Genomic DNA, 22,412 nt, shown 5'->3' on the forward strand with positions numbered 1-22,412 from the left:
AAAGTATTAACAAAGAAGACAACTTCCTTCTGGAAGAAGAAATCAAGCTGTTTCTTGAGTCTCTCCCTCGCTTTCTTTAAACTTCTTACTAAGTATCTGGAATCAAATTCAACAGGAAAATGTTTCATAAAACCTATTCTGGATGGGGTGGCCTTATCAGAAAGATAGGCACACTTACCAGAGAGGAAATACACCCAGTCGTGTGGTGATAAAAACCATGGCAAACATAACAAACAGGAGATCACAAATTTTCTGAAACTTGGCGTAATTTGCCATTTTGGCAGCCTATAAAAGGAAGGAATGTGAAAGATTAATTGAGTTAAACTGATAAATGAAAAGCTTCTTTCAATATGTACGAGTCTCCTTTAAGATATAACTTACCAGATGCGTAAAACTGCCTGCTACTTTGAAATGTCATGCATCATGCATCATATTTATAAATTACCCATAAGTCAAGTGAAATGCGGTATTAGCCATAAGTAGAACTACTGACTGTTACAGATTTAATAAAATATTCAGCAACCTGAAAAATTCAATTATATGGTTGACTTCAGGAAAACAGAAAAATAAGAAATTCTTGCATTACAGATAATATTAGCAGGCCAAAGACACCAAAACAGGAATTTGGCATAACAGGTCAAAATAGAAAGTGCTAGATAATCCTTTAAACCTTTAATGAATTCCAAATACTAAAGTCACAAACTTTATAAACAATATATTGAGCCTTCCTGTACTTTTTCCTTCTTCATACTCATAGGTTTTTCTTAAACAGGTATAAGGAGGTCTCTAGGGATAGCTTCTTGGCTTATCCTCACAAATTTAGAAATGAAGAATGTGTCAAGATAATGTTATTTCAGTGAATCCATTTAGGTATCATTTTCAAATTTACATTATTGGGTCATTTTCTAGATGAAAAGTCACTAGTGTTCAGAATGTCTATGAGAAGTACACTAATAATTTATGGGAGTGATTTAAGTGACCACTTTTTATATTATAAATTAGTCAAGGAAAGAAATACCTCCCTTTCTCTACCATTTACTTTTTACAGATGATTCTAAGTAAGAACAGGTGACACTGAAAACATAATTGTGCTTGGTTACCTCTTTTTACATTTTCACATATAATTCACAGTACCCACACACTGGGTTATAAACTGAAGATGTATTTCAAATTCATGACATTATTTTCTAACTTCTTGTAAAGTTAAAATAGCTGAGCCAGACTTGAAAGGATTGTTGACAGTATCCATAGAAGCTATAATTTAAGATCTTTAAGTAAAATATGAAGCTATGAGAGAAATACATTCCTAAAAGGAAATATCAGTATCTATTAACTGAGTGGAAGCCAGGATTATGAACCTTTAATTTCATGAATACTTTGTATGTGACATCACAACTTATACTAAAGGAATAAAAAAAGCATCTTCTGCCTCCTTCTGGCTATGTAAACCATGTAGTTTTTCTTTTAGATTCATTCACCAGTATTCAATAACAAGCATTAAACATCAATTTTTCTGAAATGTCTAAGCCATAGATTCCACTTTGAAGAGTCAACATATCTCATTATTTGGATATTCTCAAGCATTATTTTATAATGTCAAATAGAATCCAAGGGATGAAGAACATTTCCTTTTAAACCTTTGTTTAAAAAGGAGTCATTCACATGACTTGGGCTTCTGGATTATTTTTCTTTTTTTGATAAAAGTGGTAGATGATGATTCAGCCCACATTTTCTGAATTATGGTCCTGCCGAGCACTAGGCCATCCATTTCCACAGACATAAGAGCTGGCAGATTATACAGGATTGATTTCAAAATGGTATATTGCTGTATACATTTCTACCTCCAAGCACGCTGAGGATTTAACCACATGGTAACTGATTTTCAGGAAATTGCCTTTGTACTAATTTTATTTCTTTTAAAAAATGTGCTGAATAGAATCTAGCTTGAATCACTTAAAAATAGTGCCAACCTTTCATATGACATATCTAGCCCATTAGGAATATTTTTTTGTTTCATAACCTTATAGGGACCAGAGTCTTTAATGAAGTGCTGTATATACTTCAAACCGTGACTAATTGCCTTTATAGTAGATTCAATTTTATGACCTGAAATTTCTGCTTATATTGCAATAACAAATCATTATTTGAGGGCACTTCTATTTTACATTCACAGCGACAGCACAAGCTTCAAAGGGGCAGAACTGTAGGGCGAAAGGAATAAAAAATCAGAATATAGATTCTAAGACCCATTTCTACATGGAATTTGTACTTTGGTAAGTTTATTTGTGACCAGTTAGGTAAATTTCTTAGCATTAAAGTGAAAAACTGTAATTAGACAACCTTACTGAGCATGTCTCTTCATGGGGCCGATATTAAGAGTAAATACCACATCAAAATTTTACTTGGGATTTTATCTTTTGAAATATGTTTAGAAGCATTTTTATTTTTTCACTCTTTTTTGCTATTTTAATAATTCTAAGTGGTAATGGTTTAGAAAGTTAACTAAAGTGCAACCAATATCTCTTCAGGTATTCTTAATATGTATATGCATAAAAAACACAGTTTTCATGTAAAATATGCAATGCATATATACTTTCACTGTAAAAATACTAGGATAAAATTAAAAGACGCTTACTCCTTGGAAGGAAAGTTATGACCAACCTAGATAGCATATTCAAAAGCAGAGACATTACTTTGCCAACAAAGGTCCGTCTAGTCAAGGCTATGGTTTTTCCTATGGTCATGTATGGATGTGAGAGTTGGACTGTGAAGAAGGCTGAGCGCCGAAGAATTGATGCTTTTGAACTGTGGTGTTGGAGAAGACTCTTGAGAGTCCCTTGGACTGCAAGGAGATGCAACCAGTCCATTCTGAAGGAGATCAGCCCTGGGATTTCTTTGGAGGGAATGATGCTGAAGCTGAAACTCCAGTACTTTGGCCACCTCATGCGAAGAGTTGACTCATTGGAAAAGACCCTGATGCTGGGAGGGATTGGGGGCAGGAGGAGAAGGGGACGACAGAGGATGAGATGGCTGGATGGCATCACCGACTCGATGGACGTGAGTTTGAGTGAACTCCGGGAGTTGGTGATGGACAGGGAGGCCTGGCATGCTGCAATTCATGGGGTCACAAAGAGTCGGACACGACTGAGCGACTGAACTGAACTGACACATATATATAGGCAATAAAAACTATGACTGTTAATTTCATCAGGATGGACAACTACTAACTATAGTGAGTTATACATACCTTCCAGATAAATCAGTATGAAACTTGTAACACTAGAAACAAAGCCTATTCAAATAGTAATTTTCCTATTGTGAAACATTAATTTCTTAAGTGTGGAAGGGTAAAAGTTTTCATTATTCTGTTAATAAAGAATGCTAACTTGGTGAATAGTTTTTGCACACAAATTTGTATATTAAAATCTTACTTTCACCAATTAGACCTACAGAGAAACACTCTGCAGATTCAAAGAAGTTATATACTACCTTCTCCCAACACCATCTAGCATACCCTAGAAGAACTGAGGATCTGAGGGATTCCTTAAATTTCAGATTTTGTACTCTTATATATGAAAAGAAAACTTTTACCTCTAGAAGAGCATCGGCTGAATCGTGGAGACAGAGGATCAGGGTCCCTACTCGGGCCATGTTGTTGACATATGAAAAGGTAATCAAGAGAATAGCTACAAGGTGGTGCAGGAGCATAACGCCAAAGTCCTGGGAAGCAGAAGACACAGGCATGTTAGTTAGGATTCAGCAGCATCAGTTTTCCCATCTGTTCATCCATTCATGTAATACTTCTGAGGAACCCAATGGGCCCAGCGCTGGGGACGCTAAAATGAGTAATATAATTCCTGCTCTCTGAGAGTTCTCCATGTCCTGGGAGAGACATGCAGGAGACCAGTGACTCTGGACAATGTGATCAACACCGGGACTAAGGCCAGATCATAAAGGCTGTTTTGTACTAAGCCAAGGAATTTAAAGCTATGGGAAAAATTGCCATATAGAATTTGTGAATGAAAAAATATTACCTGCCTTATCAGTAGACAAAGGATGTTGCAGCCATCAAATTACAGTGTCCTCCAGAGTGAGCACTGAGGAAATTCAGGATGGAAAGAAGATGCCCACCAGCAGTCAGACACTGCCGTGCACCCTGACAGTGCACCCAGAGGAGGCTCAGGGGAGAAAGCAGAAGATCCTGGCCCCGGATTGCTGAGATGTTGTCAAAGGAATGAGTGGTACGCATGGGATAGTCCTCTTCCTATACACAGAAAAGCACTAAGTCCCTTAACTTGAGATATCTGGCTTTCTTTAATAATAATCTTTTGCTATTCTGACTACCTGGTCTTTGTTGTAGAAACTCCTATATATCTTGGGTTCCCCTTTGTCTCTTTGGAGTAATCTCTCAGAGTGATCTGAGATGCTATGTCCACAGCTTAAGTCCTCAGTTTTGTCAACTTACTGACAATAATTTTCAACTTTTAAATTGCACATTTTTTTTTCAGTTGACAGGTTTCAAGCTCAGAAAGGTATTATTTGGATTCATACATTAGGAAACTCTTCTAAGCAGCAGTGCAGGTCCAACTGGACCATTTCTCTGACTACTAGTGGCTAGGGTTTGGCATCCTCCTGGAATAGGCCCAACCGAATGTTAAAATAAGAATCATAATATGTTGGCATTTCTGATGGCATTTCTACTCAAACAAGCTCTGAATTTTAACCATTATCTGTCTATAGTCATTAGAAAAAAAAAATAACTGGCAAACCTAATGGGAATTTGGCCATCCTTATATTGATCAACTTCAAGGCGGCTGCTTCCTGGCCCGTGTGAAAAGATCATCTTTCTCCACTACTGATTTATCTCCTGACCACCTGGACACATTTATTGTAACATGGAATTTATATTGCTTGGAAATGCTTTTACTGACACTTTTATTTAGTCTGTATTTCTCCTAGAGTAAACTCGAAGTCTATGGGACTTCAGTGCCAAGACCAGCTCTAATGATGACCTATTTGAAACCACGGACCATTCAGAGAGAAATGAGACAAAATTAGAAGCATATTATGAAACTGAGAGAGAGAGAAAAAAAAGAAAGTGAGTGTATGTACAGATACATACACTCTTCATTAAGTAGCTATTGATGTCACACAGTTTGGGGTCTGAAAGTTCAACTTTGATGACTTAAATGGTTCTAAAACATTTAAACAATGTTTTTTGCTTATATCCTGAAAGTAATTAATGATAATCTATAAGTAATAAAATACTGCACCTATAAGGTCCTTTTGCCATATATTTCCTTGTATAGTTCCCACATTGAAAAATTCCAATCATTTTAATTTATATAACTTAAATCTATAAAGCTATGGATTCTTCTACTGTTTAAATTCCTGTGATACAGAACTCTTTAAGAATATCTTTTTATGTTTTATAAATTCAAGCTTTAAATGACAATGATGAAGTAGAGCCCAATGGGTATATTTAAAAAAACACAATGTTTAAATGGTTCTGTATACACTTTGGTGTCCAGAGGTTACTTTTCTGTATTTATGGATAACCATATTGACTTATTATTGGGCTTCCCCAATAGCTCAGTGGGTAAAGAATCTGCCTTCAATGCAGGAGACAGGAAATGTGGGTACAATCCCTGGGTCAGAAAGATCCCCTGGAGGATGAAATAGCAATCCACTCTAGCATTCTTGCCTAAAAAAGTCCCATGGAGAAAGGGTCCTGGTGGGTGACAGTCCAAAGGGTTGCAAAGAGTCAGACATGACTGAGTGAGCATACATATTGGTTTTTTAATTTATTCTAGTAAACAGCTCATATTTACTGGAATAAAAAATGTGTTAGTTTCCTAAATAAGGTCAGATACATTAAAAAATGAAATAGAACTATCTTTCTTATTTTCAGTTAACCTAGTCTCAAAATGAGCTGTGTGGCATGATGGTAGATACCATCATGATTCTGATGGTAGAATCATGTCTTGCATCAGTTCATTCTAATGCCCATAGCAGAACTACAGAATGAAGTTGTGCAAACTCCTGCTGCCTGTGGACCTGTCACCATGCTCCTTCCTCTGGACCCACATTTGCATCTCTAATTAGTTCTCAGCTCATGGCGAGAGAAATGAAGACCATGCTCTGAGTTTAATCAGTGACCATATACAGACTCAACTTACCAGTTTTACCTTTTTCTCTTGATTTCTCTGATGCTTTTGTAGTCATCTAGGGTTTTCCTAAAGCATTAGTTGAACAATACCAAAAGTGCCTTAAGCATATAATAAAAACTGCTCTGATAATGTTTCCCAGGGGAAGATGAAATCTCTTCACTCCAGGCTGTTATCAGAAATGTATTCGGTTTTATCATCTACAGTAATCTACCAGACAATAGCTACTTCAAAACAATGGATTAATTAAAGTGGAGCTAACCTATCAACTGCTATTTTATATTGTCTCATAAATATAATTAAATAAAAACATAGAGTGTTAATTCAACAGTTCAGTGAGTTTATATTCACCCATGCTGAATACATAGATTTTAAAATCTAGCTAGTTGAGTACCTAACCAGAGCAATACTTTCCACATTTCCCATTGTTTAGCCCTGAATGATTGCTCTTGATTCACTGAAAGAGAAGAGGTTTTCTTGATTTAATTTTAAAATGAATATAAATTGATTAAAACCTTATGGAGGATTAGGGCCATTTTATAATTAAGTTTCCTAATATGTATCTGATATAAATGTCAATAAATAAAACAATGCCCTTGGCAAATATAGCAAGGTTGCCCTAAAAACAAGAGACTTGTTTTTCAGACAAAGTTTGCTCTGTGAAGATGATTTTTGCATATAAATAACCTGGTCCTAGAAAACACTTATTACTGAGGGGCTCAGAGCTATGCTCATGGCAGAAGACCAATTTTCATTATACTGTCATATCTGTATGAATATAAAAAGCATGAATAATGGATTTTGTCTTTTACATTTGTGCTTCAGAAAGCATTATACACAATGAAATACCTTTAATAAAAGCCATGCAACCATTATTTTGTGTGTTACTCTCATCCCCTCACTGTGACATTTTTCTGAATAGGCAGTGAATCTGGTACAAATAACAGTTTTTAAACAAATTGTCAATTTAGACTTTATCAACACATTGTGGGAAACTCCCATCCTCTTGTTTGTTACTGCTGAAAGTAACTGGTGTGTTAATATATCTAGAGCCAGGCAAGCTGCAGGAAACTTAGCATTTAGGTTGAGAATGTTTCTTCCATTTTTGGTAGCATCAATTAGGTAGAGAGACTGTGATTTCTTGTTGGCCTTCATACTGAAGTCAGAGCCCAAAGCCCTTATTTTAAACAGACTGGCCTGGCTACCTGCATCGGTGGTCCCCAACCTCCTACTGTTCTGTCATGTGGTTTCTGGGCATATTCATAGCCATTGTCAAGGGCTCCTTCTACATTCCCTGCATGATATTTACCTCAACCCCCGCCCTCATTCTAGTGGCTTCTCCTGTGGTAATTATCAGAGATAGGAAAAAATACAGATATGGTCTTGACTCAAGTACAATTAGAATAAGACTAAAACAAAGAAACTGAAGGAAAAGCCAGAAGCTGGGAAGAAAACATTGGGTTTTTTTCCATATTACATTTCTGAATGGCATTTAGAGAACCCAGAACAGAGTCTCAGCCTATTTTGTGTAGCTTCCGCATCAGAAACTTGTAGGTGCAAATAAACTTCTAGTTACTTGGGATCCATCCCCAGCTGTTATTAGTAGAACGAGAATGGGCATCCTTAACTCAGTTCTCCAGGGGAATTCTCTGCACAACAAAATATTAGCACCAAAGGGCCACAGGGACTGAAGTCTGATGTTCTATATGATGGAACTCCATTTGCAGTGGTCAGGCTGAACGAACAAGGCTTCGAAATAATACTGTTTTCAGAAAACACATAAATTCACATCGATGTACATATTCTTAGGAAAGCAAAATTAACTCATTTCTTATTTAAAAAACTTCCACTACAAACAAGAAGCTTGTTCTCTAAATTCCCGTTTGCTGGCTAAAGTATTAACAATTTTATGCAGTTTCTTTTGGGAATAATCTTTGCAACAAATAAAGAAAAGCATTGGTGAAGCTTCTCAAAAAAAAGTTAAGATCAAGATATTAAGTGATGGTTAATTCAGATGTGCATGGGTGGTGAAAAATATGAAATACCACTAAAGTGCAAGACAAAGAAAAGACTCTTCTCTCTGGGATGCAAATGACAGACGCAGCTTTCCCAAATTAAACAAATACCATTAATAAAAATACTCTAACTCATGAATTGTTGTTGTTTAGTTGTTCAGTCATGTCCAATCTTTGCAACCCCATGGATTGTAGACTGCCAAGCTTCTCTTTCCACGGGATTTTCCAGGCAAGAATACTGGAGAGGGTTGCCAACTCCTTTGCCAGGGGATCTCCCTGACCCAGGGGTAGGAATCAGGTAATACCATGTTACCCGTTTAGCAGATTTTCAAACTCTCTAAGAAACAGAATGAAAGAAACATAATTTGAAGCTGATTTCATTTTATGGCCACTATAGCAGTAATAGAAATCTCTCATTTCTATTTTTTTAAAAATAGTTTTCCTATTTGAGTCTTCAGGTACAAAGAAATTAATAGGGTTGTTAACAGAGTAACATGTTCTTTTTTTCTAGAGATCAACAATAGTTTCCCCATCTCTTCTCTTGGGATCGTGGAACCTGGAAATAAAGCTCAGAATGTTGGGGAGCAATACGGTTGTGCAGAAAGTGGACTTCAAGCCTGTAAGTTGGCATCATATAGGAAAGAGTGGCCACCCAGACTCCACCTTCACTCCAGAATGAACACACATGGAGTGTGTGAACTTTGGACAAAACTTACACGTGCCAAGAACAATCATAGTTAAACACTTTTCCCATTGAGTGAAAATGAAGATATAATAGATACTCAAACTTTGGTTATGGATAGCTGAAGTCCTATGCATGAATATATATATATATATATTGATATATTAACATATCTATCTGCTGCTGCTGCTGTTGCTAAGTCGCTTCAGTCATGTCCGACTCTGTGCAACCCCATAGACGGCAGCCCACCAGGCACCCCATCCCTGGGATTCTCCAGGCAAGAACACTGGAGTGGGTTGCCATTTCCTTCTCCAATGCATGAAAGTGAAAAGTGAAAGTGAAGTCGCTCAGTCGTGTCCAACTCTTCGTGACCCCATGGACCGCAGCCCACCAGGCTCCTCCGTCCATGGGATTTTCCAGGCAAGAGTACTGGAGTGGGTGCCATTGCCTTCTCCGTATATCTATCTATGTTTCTCTTAAAAAGCAAAGAAACAGAATACTAACTGTCTAGGTTGTAAAGACAATGACTGAAATAAAAGAACATTCAGAGTGATTTATAAAAATCTGTTAATTCTGATTTGCCCATATTAAGCAACTTGTAAATTATACCTTTGTGTTATCAGCCCATGATGTAAGAAGTTCACATAATGTATGTAAATGTAAAGGTCAACCTTTGGGGTGTCTGCAACCTCCCACAATTTACTTGGTTATTATATTTCTAGCTGGCCTTGAGTTAAATCACTGCAGATGTTGACTGCAGCCATGAAATTAAAAGATGCTTACTCCTTGGAAGGAAAGTTATGACCAACCTAGATAGCATATTCAAAAGCAGAGACATTACTTTGCCAACAAAGGTCCATCTAGTCAAGTGGTCATGTATGGATGTGAGAGTTGGACTGTGAAGAAAGCTGAGCGCCAAAGAATTGATGCTTTTGAACTGTGGTGTTGGAGAAGACTCTTGAGAGTCCCTTGGACTGCAAGGAGATCCATTCTGAAGGAGATCAGCCCTGGGATTTCTTTGGAGGGAATGATGCTAAAGCTGAAACTCCAGTACTTTGGCCACCTCATGCGAAGAGTGGACTCATTGGAAAAGACTCTGATGCTGGGAGGGATTGGGGGCAGGAGGAGAAGGGGACAACAGAGGATAAGATGGCTGGATGGCATCACTGACTCAATGGTCGGGAGTCTGAGAGAACTCCGGGAGTTGGTGATGGACAGGGAGGCCTGGAGTGCTGCAATTCATGGGGTGGCAAAGAGTCGGACATGACTGAGCAACTGAACTGAACTGAAAGAGAACTGGTTAAATGTGCCACTTAAAGAAGGGTATTTCAAATAGCAAAGTTCTTCAAAAATTGTAGTTGAAATTCACTTTCATTATTATGTATAGCCTCTACTCTAGTGTAAATATTTATGGGAAAATGTGGAAATGGATGAAAAAATGTGATTTGTTTGGATAATGTTTGTTTAATTATAAAGAGGTGGAGTCCTGCAGGAATGATTCAATTAGCCCATCTCTGATATCAATCCATGAATAAAACCTCATTCACACAAAATCTAGAGACAAATTTATTTCTACACTTTTTCCCCAATAGACTAGATTTTTCACTTTTGGGACTAAATATATACAGATTTAGGTCCTTGAGGGAGATAACTGTCTCATACAAACATCATTATAAAAATAGCAAGTGCTAAGAAATTAATTGGTTAAAGATTTTAAGCTTGCTATTGTTAGTATTGAAATGTTTTTAAAAACATGTACTGATATGATGTGAATATCTCTCTCTGCCATTCTTAAAGCTAACATCCTCACTCTTCACCAAATAGGCATATCCAGGTGACTCAACTTTAGAGCAAAGAAAGACAAACTACAGACTCCAGGCCGAATCTGGCCCTTATTTGGTTTTGTAAATAATATTTTATTAGAACACAGCAACATCCATTTGTTTAATCACTGTTTATGGCAGTGTCCTTGCTATAGTGGTAGAGTTAAATAGTTGCAACGGAGACTGTACTGCTCTCAAGTTTAAAATATTTACTAGCTGGCCCTTTAGAAAAAACTTTGATGACCTCCGCCTTAGAGCCACATCAAAGAGCAAAATATGTGAAACGGTCTTGTAATTTGAGATATAACAATCGCATAGGTTCATGGCTGGCTTCATCACATTTTCTTTAGATAAAGAATAAGTAAGGGGTTTAATTTTCACAGCCGTTCTGAAGCAACCCACTCAGTATTACTTTTAAAAGTCAGATAAATTATTAAAAAAAAAGTTTTGGCAGATATCTCCATCAAAATCCTCATGATAAATTATAACAACAACTTTAAGAGCTTTTGAAAAGCTTAAGCTTTTGTGAAAACAAGAGCTGTCCTTCTGGATGCAACATTAGTCTCTCTACCGCAACATGTGCCGTTACTTCAGAGCTTCTGGGAACACACACAAATGAAATAAAGAACTGCTGTATCAGCAGTGTTTACCCAATCTTTCTCCTGTGTAACAAAGACAGCACCATTTTAAGATCAAGAACTCATAATCTCATGTACTTTGAATTATTTAGTTAATATTTAATCTTTAATTGATTTTATTACTGAGGAAAAAGATGCAATAAAATTTTATTTGCACAACAGAAAGCGCAAGATAGGGCCACTGCTTCCCTCCCACTATGCCTGGCCAGAGCCCGGAACTTCATCTGAAACTCCCTGAGTCCTCCCTGCTTTCTGCCTCTCTTCTCCTCCAAAGTACGCTCTCCAGATGCACTCTGCTTTCAAGTGACGTAGGTATTTTTCTTAATCATACACACATATCTTTTTTCTCATTGAATTTTGGGTATTGAGATGTTCTCCATCACTACAAGTATTGCCAAATTACAAGCGCCAGTAGTTAGAAGCCAAAATATCCATCTTCTGGGTGCAGTTGAAATTATTCTTGGTCCAGCCGCACTAATTTGTACAGCTTTTCATGCTAGAAGGGTCACTTCTGGGACATTTAAAATACACCCAATGCAACAGTCTTAAGTGATGTGCAAGTTAACAGATTTTGCTCTCCTTTTTATCCAGCGTGAGGGTGGGGTGTGGGAAATAACACAGTGGACCAAGGCGAGGGCCAGCACGGGACAGCAAATAAACTCATTCAGGTTGGAAACATCCAGAACGGTCAGTAGGGGGCAGATTGGGCTCAACTAAAATCAGCCATCCCAGAACTCAAAAGCCATCATCCTCACATTTACTGTAAAGCCTGTGCCATGTGTTAGGTTGTGTCTGACTCTGCCACCCCATTGACTGTAGCCCGCCAGGCTCCTCTGTCCCTGGGAGTCTCCAGGAAAGAATACTGGAGTGGGTTGCCATCTCCTCCTTCAAACCCTGGAGGTTCTAAATGACAAATCAGGTCTCAATTTGGTGCTTTGGATGGAAGAAGAAAAAGTCTCCTCTAGGTTAGCCAAGCTGGGATGATGCTATAAGTTGTCAGGAGGGGTTCAGGGAAACTCTTATTATTATCATCAGCCTTATTGTCTGTCTTCTAATTCCTCTTCCTTCCACTGCCTGAACTCCCCACCTGCCTTCACCAACAGGCAGGACTCTACCTGCAAAACTTAACTGTCATCTTCCTTGCCCCCATGCAATACTCTGGCCCTTCAGGGATTTTTCCTGGCTGGAAGGTTTTGTATTTTCTTTTCTTTTCTCCTAGCCCCACTCCCATTTGAGTATCTGGTGAACTTCTATCCACCCTGAGACTTGCCTACTAATTCTCAGGTTTCAGAAGGTTCAGACATGGTGATTTATTCCCAACAACGCCATAAGGCAAGTACTGTTTGAATGCCATTTTATAAAGAAACTGAGGCATGGAGAAGCTGTGAGATTTCTCCAGAGTCACATGGTAAGGACAGGCTCAAGGCCCATCAGCATCTAGTTCTGTGTGACTGGAGAGGTCAGGCTCCCATCACAGTGGACTGCTTCTCAGAAACAAGAACACAGGGAAAGATGACAAAAAGGAAGGTGGCAGAGGGGGAGGACCATTCTGAAAACACAGGTAAGTAGGAGCCTATCACACAGAGCAAGGTCGCTTCTAGGGGACAGGAAGAGAAGGGGATCAAGAGCAAAGGAAGATTAGCCATGAGTGGAAAAGGTGCCTCTTCTTAGGAGGCCAAAGGAGAGGACATGTCATGGGTCTGTTTATATTTAAGGGGATAGAAATGGAGGGAATTCACTGAGACAGGGAGATTCTTAGATAGATAACAGATAGATAGTAAGCCAAAGTAGACGCTTTCCCAAGACTCCTAGGATGACTTATGGGAAATTCTCCAGGGGAAGCAGAATGAAATGTCCTAATGAAAATGAAAGTGAAACTCACTCAGTCATGTCTGACTCTTTGCAACGCCTTGGACTATATAGTCCATGGAATTCTCCAGGCCAGAATACTGGAGTGGGTAGCCTTTCCCTTCTCCAGGGGATCTTCCCAACCCAGGGATTGAATCCAGGTCTCCCGCATTGCAGGAGAATTCTTTACCAGTTGAGCCACAAGGGAAGTCCAAGAATACAGGAGTGGGTAGACTATCCCTTCTCCAAGGCATCTTCCCGACCCAGGAATCGAAATGGAGTCTCCTGCATTGCAGGCGCATTCTTTACCAACTGAGCTATCAGGGAAGCCCCCCAAAAGGGGACACTGTGGCTGGATGGGCCAGGAAAAGAACCTGGACCTCTTGCGTGGCAGGCAAGACTTCTACCACTGAACCACCCATGCACCAATGAAAGTGATGCTTTCCAAATGTCAGTGGCATCTCTCAAGGGAGGGTTGGATCCCTGAGGGCCTGGACTTAAGGACCCAGAGCCCTGGAGCAACAGCACTGTGTTGGTCCTGGGTGTAGGTCTCTCTGTAATGTGGCAATGCTGTGGCCCTTTCCTGCTGTCACTTCTCATCCTTGGACAGCAGTAGATGCCACCACAATGCCCCAGGGCTGTCACCGGGCTGGTCATCTAGCTGTGAGATTTAAAGATGCTTAAGGGCCTCTCCTCTGGCGAGGTGTTTGGGAGTTTGATTGCTGGAACAAGCTACTAATTTTGAATAAAATCTCATAAAACTGCCCCATAAGACATCCCCTCCTCCCGCCCACCCCAGACAAGACTGTTCTATTGTTCTCCCACCAGCCTGCGCACAGCCCTGGGTTGAAATGCTTTGATCACCAGTGGTGGCTTACTAAAATGAGCTGCCTCTTCTTCCCTTCTTTGATTCTGAAGTCACTGCAGTGAGAAAGAAACAGAAAGAGCCCTCAGAGTCAGCAGTACCTGCCTTGGAAGAAACCTAAGCTTGGAGGGCAGGATCTTGCTACTCCAGTCATCAGTGAACACACAAAAGAACAACTTGGTGCCTCTATGAAAGAGTGGTTAAGTGGTCTGCCTGCCAGTGTCTACAAGGAGCAGCACTGAGGTCACCCAGGGAGAATTCTACATCATCCTCCACCCTCTCAGGATGATCAGGTGTCATCTGGTGTGATTTCAGCCTTTCCAGCAAAGAGAGGAGATGCTGATACAATCTGAGGCATGATCCGAGAGTCATATCCTTGTTGTTGTTCGTTGTTCAGTTGCTCAGTCATGTCAGAATATTTGCGACCCCATGGACTGCAGCACGCCAGGCTTCCCTGTCCTTCACCACCTCCTGGAGCTTGCTCAAACTCATGTCCATTAAGTCGGTGATGCCATCCAACCGTCTCATCCTCTGTTGCCCCCTTCTCCTCCTGCCTTCAATCTTTCCCAGCATCAGGGTCTTTTCCAATAAGTCAGCTGTTTGCATCAAGGTGGCCAACGTATTAGAGCTTCAGCTTCAGCATCAGTCCTTCCGATGAATATTCAGGACTGATTTCCTTTAGGATGGACTGGTTTGATCTTCCTGCAGTCCAAGGACTCTGAAGAGTCTTCTCCAACACCACAGTTCGAAAGCATCAATTCTTCGGCACTCAATCTTCTTTATGGTCCAACTCTCACATCTGTACATGACTATTGGAAAAACCATTGCTTTGACTGTACAGATCTTTGTTGGCAAAGTAATGTCTCTGCTTTTTAATACGCTGTCATATCCTTAGGAAAGGCTTAAAAATAATCTAGGGACACTCCTGGTGGTCCGGTGGTTAACTGGTTAAGACTCTGTGCTCCCAATGCAGGGGGCACTGGTTCCATTTCTGGTCTGGGATGTAAGATCCCGCATGCTCCACAGCACAGCCAAAATAAATAAATAAAATAAAGAGATGTTTTCTTAAAAAGAATAAAAATAATCTAGATGAGCAATTCTTAAATGTTTTGGTGTCAGGAGCGTATTCTTGAAAATTATTGAGGACACCAAAAATTGTTTTTTTATGTGGGTCATATCTATCAGTATTTACCACACTGGACATGAAGACTGGGAAAAATTTAAAAACATGTAAAACATGCTTATTAATTTATTTTAAATAAAATCCACTGTTAATTAACATAAATATATTTATAAAAAATAACCACATTTTCCAAAATTTTAAAAATATAATGAACAGAGTGGTATTGTTTTCAGTTCAGTTCAGTTCAGTCATTCAGTTGTGTCCGACTCTTTGCGACTCCATGAATCGCCAGGGGTTCTTTGCAACCCCAGCACGCCAGGCCTCCCTGTCCATGACCATCTCCTGGAGTTCACTCAAACTCATGTCCATCGAGTCAGTGATGCCATCCAGCCATCTCATCCTCTGTTGTCCCCTCTTCCTCCTGCCTCCAATCCCTCCCAGCATCAGAGTCTTTTCGAATGAGTCAACTCTTCGCATGAGGTGGCCAAAGTACTAGAGTTTCAGCTTTAGCATCATTCCCTTCAAAGAAATCCCAGGGCTGATCTCCTTCACAATGGACTGGTTGGATCTCCTTGGTTTTACATGATTGCAAATCTCTTTGATGCCTATCTCATGCTGGATTTCATCATGGCATATATATTTAATCTCTTGCCCAGTTATTTTGGTTAAAGTATGTAAAGAAAATCTGGTATCACACAGTTGGAAATGGGAGAAGTATCTTAATAGTCTTTTTCAGATAGTTATGGATATTCTTCCTTGATATTCCAAACTTTGACAAGAGGGACATTCTTAAAGGTTAGTTGCAATATGGAATTTAAAATTATATCAATAAATTTTTCATGTTCTATTACATAAAATCTTTTGGTCTGTCTTGACCTTTGAATGGATCTTTCACTTACGCATATTTTCAGAGCATCATGCATCATTTGGAAAACATTGGCTCATGGAGTTAAAGAAACATATTTTTGCACACTGTGTTAAAAATCACATTTATTGTCATCACTACGAATCTCCTGAGAAAAGTCTTTAAGTATTGAGATGCTATAGAGCTTTTGCTGGTGGACACAAGTCTTCTAAAAAATCTAATTTCTTGAAAGTTTGAGTTTTATCATTGACAACAAATAATGCCAATGGTTTTACTTGAAACACCTCGATACGTTCACTGTGTGCATTTTCAGTAATGTGTATATCAAATACACACAATGGAATAACTATAGTTTGTCATTCTTTCAAGTAAAAATTAGATTTTGGGGGGAAAAAGCAACCAGCACAGCCCTCAATGGAAAACACTAAGCATGTGTGACTTTTCTTGAGACACACTGGAGGTTGTTCTGCAGCAGAAGCTCTTCCTGGCTCCTTCCCATTTCATCAGACAAAATTAAAAAAATTAAATGTAGACTCAAGAATTAGAGGTTGCATAAATTAACACTTTTTACTAATTCAACAAGAGCATTCTCAAGTAAAACTGACACTTTTCCTTCCTGCAAGCACGTGGCAGAGAGAAATACAAAAGCTACTACTCACACCGTTTGCGGCCACTGCCAGCAACTTTGCCATTACTTCTGCACCCTCAGTGTAAAGTTCAATGCAGTGAGAAAGGTAAGTGACATCCCAGCACTATTATGATTTCACTTTTGATGTTGTAGATCTTCTGAAAGGGTCTCAGGAATCTCTAGGTGTCTGAAGACCACACTTTGAGAACTGCTATCTTTACAGACGATTTCCAAATACTGTTCTAGGAGGTGATAATCAGCCAGATTATTAATAGTAGCTGTGCCAGTTAGGATAAGCTAGATTATGTGGCAATAATGAAACCCTTAAAATCTCAGTGGCTTATAACAAAAGTCTATGTCTTATTCTATTGTATGTTACCAACTAGCTGGGCAGGGGGCACTCTGTTTATTGCCATCACTTAGGGACCCAGATGGAGCAGCCTCCATCTCAAAGGTTATCAATTACTATGAAAGTGAAAGTGGTTAGTCTCTCAGTTGTGTCTGACTTTGCAACTCCATGGACTGTAGCTCCCCAGGCTCTTCTGTCCATGGGACTTTTCAGGCAAGAATACTTGGAGTACTTGGAGTGGGTAGCCATTCCCTTCTCCAAGGGATCTTCCTGACCCAGGGATCGAACCTGGGTCTCCGGTACTGCAGGCAGATTCTTTACCATCTGAGCTACCAGGGAAGCCCCATCATGCTAGAGGGAAAAGAGACTCTAGTGGGTCTCACTCTAGCGATTCCATTACATCATTGACTAAGTCAGTTCTGCTCACAGCCTACCAGCCATCTGGTCATATCCAACCACAAGAAGGGGCATGGCTGAGTGTACCGTGGCTGAGTGTACCATCCTCAAGTATGTGCTTGAGAGTAGAGAGTTGGCAATATTTGGTGAGTCACATTGACAATTACAGTAATAGCCAACATTTATGGAGCCTTTTTTATGTGCCGTGGACTGTTTCAACAGCTTGTATCACTTATCTATGCTCTTAACACTCCCATGAGGTAGGTTATATGAACTCTATTCTTTAGATCAGAACACAAAGGCACAGAGAGGTAAGCTACATTGCTCAAGGTCACACCAAATTAGGAGAGGTTCTGGGGAGGTAGAAGGACTCCAAAGCCCATGCCTTCAATCTCTAAGAAGACCCAAATAACCTATAATTTTCCCCAGTCTTAAGCAAAATGAGAGAGATAAAAACTTTTCATAATTATAAATATAAACGATTGTCCTTTTTTTTTTTCACAAGGTATTTTTTCTCTTTTAAAATGTTAAGATGTCCTTTCTTTTATGAAGTAATTTCCTTACCAGGAAAAGTAAAAGGTTGGCAACTTTAAGTTAACTCCTTTTCCTAATAATTTCTGCTCATTTTAACTGATCAAAAGTAGAAAAATTTGTGACCACTAGTTTAGGAGGTTTTTTGATTTGTTTTGGGTCCTAGCACTATGCTTTGATTCAACCCAATTTTAGTCATTATGTGCTGGGTACTGCTCTGAGTTCTGTCAAGCATTGTACAAGATAGATGGTTTCATGGACATTGTTTTATTTAATTCTATGCCATACTGCTTCCTTAATAAAAGATTAAAACATGCTTTTTTTAAAATCCTAAAGCTAACTGAAACAGGAAAGACCTGGAGCATGGCAGGCCCCCACAAGGTATCTAAAGTACTCAAAGCAATAGATACCAGTAATTTCCCACAAAAGTTACCAAACAGCAAACACAAGCTTCTCAATAAGTTTCTCACTAAACTTCATCATCATCACCTCTCTCTGTCAGGGATCTTTCATGAGATGTACTTTTTCTCTCAGGTTAAAGACCAAAAGAGCAATAAGTTGATTTCACCAGCTGGGTCCTGGAACTCAGCCATGGGTGATTTTTTGCAAAGCACTCTAAACACAAGCAAGGTTCATTGGCCAAGGGCCCAGGCCATCAACCCAAACAGCAGCCTAGTTAACAGCGACACAAGGCTTGCACACCAGCAAGCTGTTCTGAGCTCCAACATAGTCATATTTATCAACTTCCATTAGAAAATTTAGATGCACAGGAGAAATACTTATTGTGAACAGGTGCTGGAAAACAGAATCTTAATAAAAATTAAGCCTTGGGAAATAAAAGGTGATTCAAACAATATTGAATACCAAGAATATACCTGTTGTTTTTTTAATAAGGTACCTTAATGATTTTTTTTTTTAACAAAAGAAGAAAGGCAAAAAGGAAGGGAAGGAGAGCAGAATGGGCAGAAGAAGAAAGAAGGAAGGAAAAAATCCTCAAAAAGATACACATACCTTGGTATCATACAATAGAATACTTAAATTATGAGTCCATTATACCAAATGACTGCCTCTTGACTAGCACCTTTTCTCTGGGAATATTAATAGCATGTATGTCATCACTGACCAAATAAGTACCAACCCTGGAGATGACCAAGAGAGGCAAGGTGTTCTGTCACCATAGAGACCAAAGTTCTCCAATCATTTTTAAACTCCAGATTCTGCTTGGCAACAGAGCAATTAAAAAAAAAAAAGACGGCAATACTAGGACATTTCTAGAGGGGAGAGTCTGTGAATATAAAAGCCATTTTTAGAAAGACTTGTGAACCAACTAAGTCCCAAAGAGTTATTTCTGAACCTCACATTTTAAGGTATTGATTCTAACAGCTGGGGGCATGCATTTAGATCAAACATTGATAAATTCTGGTCCCTATTTGAAAACGGTTGTTCACGTTCATTGTTATTTGATAGGGCAAGTAAAGAAATATTTTTATAACCTTTCTATTTAACCACTATATGTACAGACTTCAGAAATTGATTATCATGGGTGTCAATGGGTGTCTTCAAACAGCTCTATTCTATAATTAGGAGGAGGGTTGTTTTTAGAGGGTGAGGGCTTAGTTAACAGTTGCAATATAAAAGGTGGGGATGTATTTGGCAACAGACTATACCAGAAGTCCTTGCTGATGGCTGGAATGGTAGGTCTTTCGGGTGGGAGGGAAGTGAGGCGGGAACCCCTAAGGATCTGCAGTGGCTGTAGCCATGGTTTGAAGGAAAAAGGGAAGGATTAATGAGCAACTCACTAATGAGAGATAGCCACAGCACAGAAGACCTTCCTTATTAAAATCTGTGCAGAGTAACAAGCACATATGGTAGTAGCCAAATTCCCATTTTGTACAAGAAACAAGACTAAGCCAGCTGCACCAGGAATGTTCAAAGGTACTCTGACCAAGGGGAGAAGGAAGAGGAGCCAGATGGCCACAGTAAGCTACAGCGTTGACCAGAAAATGTATATATTATTAATTTAGCAACATTGACAACACGTACAGGCCTGAATAAATGCCATTTTCATGGACCTCACTGTAAAATGCCCCTTTTTGTAGGCTTTCTCTGCACTGATGCAAGATAAGTGAAAAGCATACAAAATGATACACTTTAGCCCCTGAAATGAATCCACTTATAATTACTATTAAGAAAATGGTAATTTGTCATAAGATAATGAAGCCTCTGTGAGTCCTCTTGGCTCAGTGAAAAGATACGGTGCATGTATGCTGAGGAAGCTCAAGCAAGAGGAAGCGGCTTGGTGACTTGATGCAGCAACGTCTCCCGAGGACTAGGCTCCTGGGGGCCAACTAACAGTCAGTTTTGCTTCCATTCATCTCTGACCCAAGATGGCATTCCTAATTGTCATGAAGCAAAGAGGAACAAATAAAATGGCAAAGAATGGCAGAAGGCCTGTTGCCTCTAATGTCAGGAGCATGGAGGGGCAAGTCAACACGAGATGTGTGGACACATCCAATGGCTCATCTGTGAGGAATCATGGGACTGTGCTTGGTAAACTTGGGCTCTAATTTATTCCCACATAGTACAGCCTTGAAAATTCACTGTACATCAATTTTCTCAATTAGAAGATGGGAAGAACAGTCAAAACTCCTTCTTTGTTATACAAGTGTTTTCTGTGACTACCTGGAAACATTTCTCCTCAAAAGAAAATACAATCTGTATTCTTCAGCCTTAAGCAGGACATTTTGACATGTGCTACAACATGGATGAACCTGAGGCCATTATGCTAAGTGAAGTATGTCAGTCACAAAAGGACATGTGTGGTGTGAGTCCACTTAAATGAGGTAAGGAGTCATCAAATTCATGGAGACAGAAAGTAGAATGGTAGTTTTCAGTGATGGGGTTGGCGGTGGCAGGAATGGGGATTTGTTGACTAATGGGTACGGAATGTCAGTTCCACAACATGAAAGGGGTTCTGGAAACGGGATGCACGACAGTGTGAATGCGCATGACATTACTGTACTATACACTTGAAAATAGTTAAGATGGTAAATTTTGTGTTTTGATTTTTCCCAAAATGAATGATTTCAAAAATAAATAAAATGCACAACAGGCCTGGCATGGTGGACAGCATCACTCTCCAAGTATTGACTACAGGATTGAAGAAGACTCCTTGTGTAAGAGAGACAAGATCTAACTGACTTATCAACACTGAAAGACCTTTAAACATTTTCAGAAATGGACCCAAAGCATTTGGTGCAATGAGTAAGGGAACCACCAATTATAAGCCTTAGCCCTTACAGGAACCATCCACCTCTGAGAATCAGATGACACACACCGCATTAAGGCTGTGCTGTCAGGAAAGACAGCCATTTGCCAGTCAAGTAAGCCACTGCCGTAGGGGACTGGAAGGAGTAGACCTGGGGGAGGTGATGCAGGTACTGCTGCTGCTGCTGCTAAGTCGCTTCAGTCATGTCTGACTCTGTGCAACCCCATAGACGGCAGCCCACCAGGCTCCCCCGTCCCTGGGATTCTCCAGGCAAGAGATGCAGGTACTAGGTAAATGCTTTTCAGCTGCCACTTGGACATTTTGCAATTTGGCAGATTACCGATCTAACCAAGAAATGGTTTGTTACAGTATTGTGATCCATCACAATGCACAGTACTATTTGCAAAGAAGCTTAGAAGATATCCATTAGCAGTCAGAAGACATTCTGATGAATCCATTTACTCATTCACCCTAAACTGAGCCCCACCCCAGGCAGGTGCACTGACAGTCATGAGAGGTATAAAGATGAACATACCCTGCTCTTTGCCTGCCAAGTCTGGTGAAGGGAGAGAGATTCCAGCCACAGGCAAGGTCTTGTAAAAAACAAAGATGTCATGGAAAAAATGTGTTTCAACACTGGAGAGATGATATTTGTAACTAAGACATATGTGTGTGTCAGGGGGAAGAGAGACTGGAGTGGTGGGTTGGAATCATGGTGACAAAGCTGAATATCTCCCCAGGTAGCCTGGCTTTGTTTTGAAGATTTGAGAAGCATAACTCTTAGATGGCAGGTAGACAAGAATAACTACTTAGAAAGAAGGGCCATTTAAGAGGCCGCTGTAATAGATTAAGCCAAAATAGGACTCAAACTAAAGTGTTAGTGACACCAAGAAGTAGGTACAAGGAGTGGCAAAGAGGAGAGCAAAGGAAGGCTTCTAGCTTACATGGCTGTTGGTGACAAATATTACTGGAAGAAGAACAAGACTAGGGGAAGACAATGTCTTCAGTTGGGTACACTTTGTATGTATGGCTCAGACTTCTCATTCAGAAAAGGAAAACAAATAGTAAATGATCAGATGGGATCTTAGCACTGTGGTGAGGATTAAATGATAAAATAACAAGAAGAACATCATACTTTCATTTATGATTAGTTTTGTGTAAGTGTGGGAGCCAGAGAAGATTTGGGACAGGAGACAGTTGGGAGTTACTGGTAT

The 22,412-nt window shown here is 39.6% G+C and overlaps 1 protein-coding gene across 1 annotated transcript in view; it reads right to left on the reverse strand.

Moving 5' to 3' along the window:
- Nucleotides 1–22,412, reverse strand: part of CERS6 (ceramide synthase 6) — a 344,488-nt gene that overhangs the window by 50,821 nt on the left and 271,255 nt on the right. Inside the window, exons 7-8 of the mRNA XM_055572345.1 lie at nucleotides 3,592–3,720; nucleotides 179–285 (exon numbers count right to left, since the gene is read on the reverse strand). Coding sequence (XP_055428320.1) covers nucleotides 179–285; nucleotides 3,592–3,720 — 236 coding nt within the window. The remainder of the gene's footprint in view (nucleotides 1–178; nucleotides 286–3,591; nucleotides 3,721–22,412) is intronic.

Source organism: Bubalus kerabau, chromosome 3 (genome assembly GCF_029407905.1).
Source record: "Bubalus kerabau isolate K-KA32 ecotype Philippines breed swamp buffalo chromosome 3, PCC_UOA_SB_1v2, whole genome shotgun sequence".
Lineage (NCBI taxonomy): Eukaryota > Metazoa > Chordata > Mammalia > Artiodactyla > Bovidae > Bubalus > Bubalus kerabau.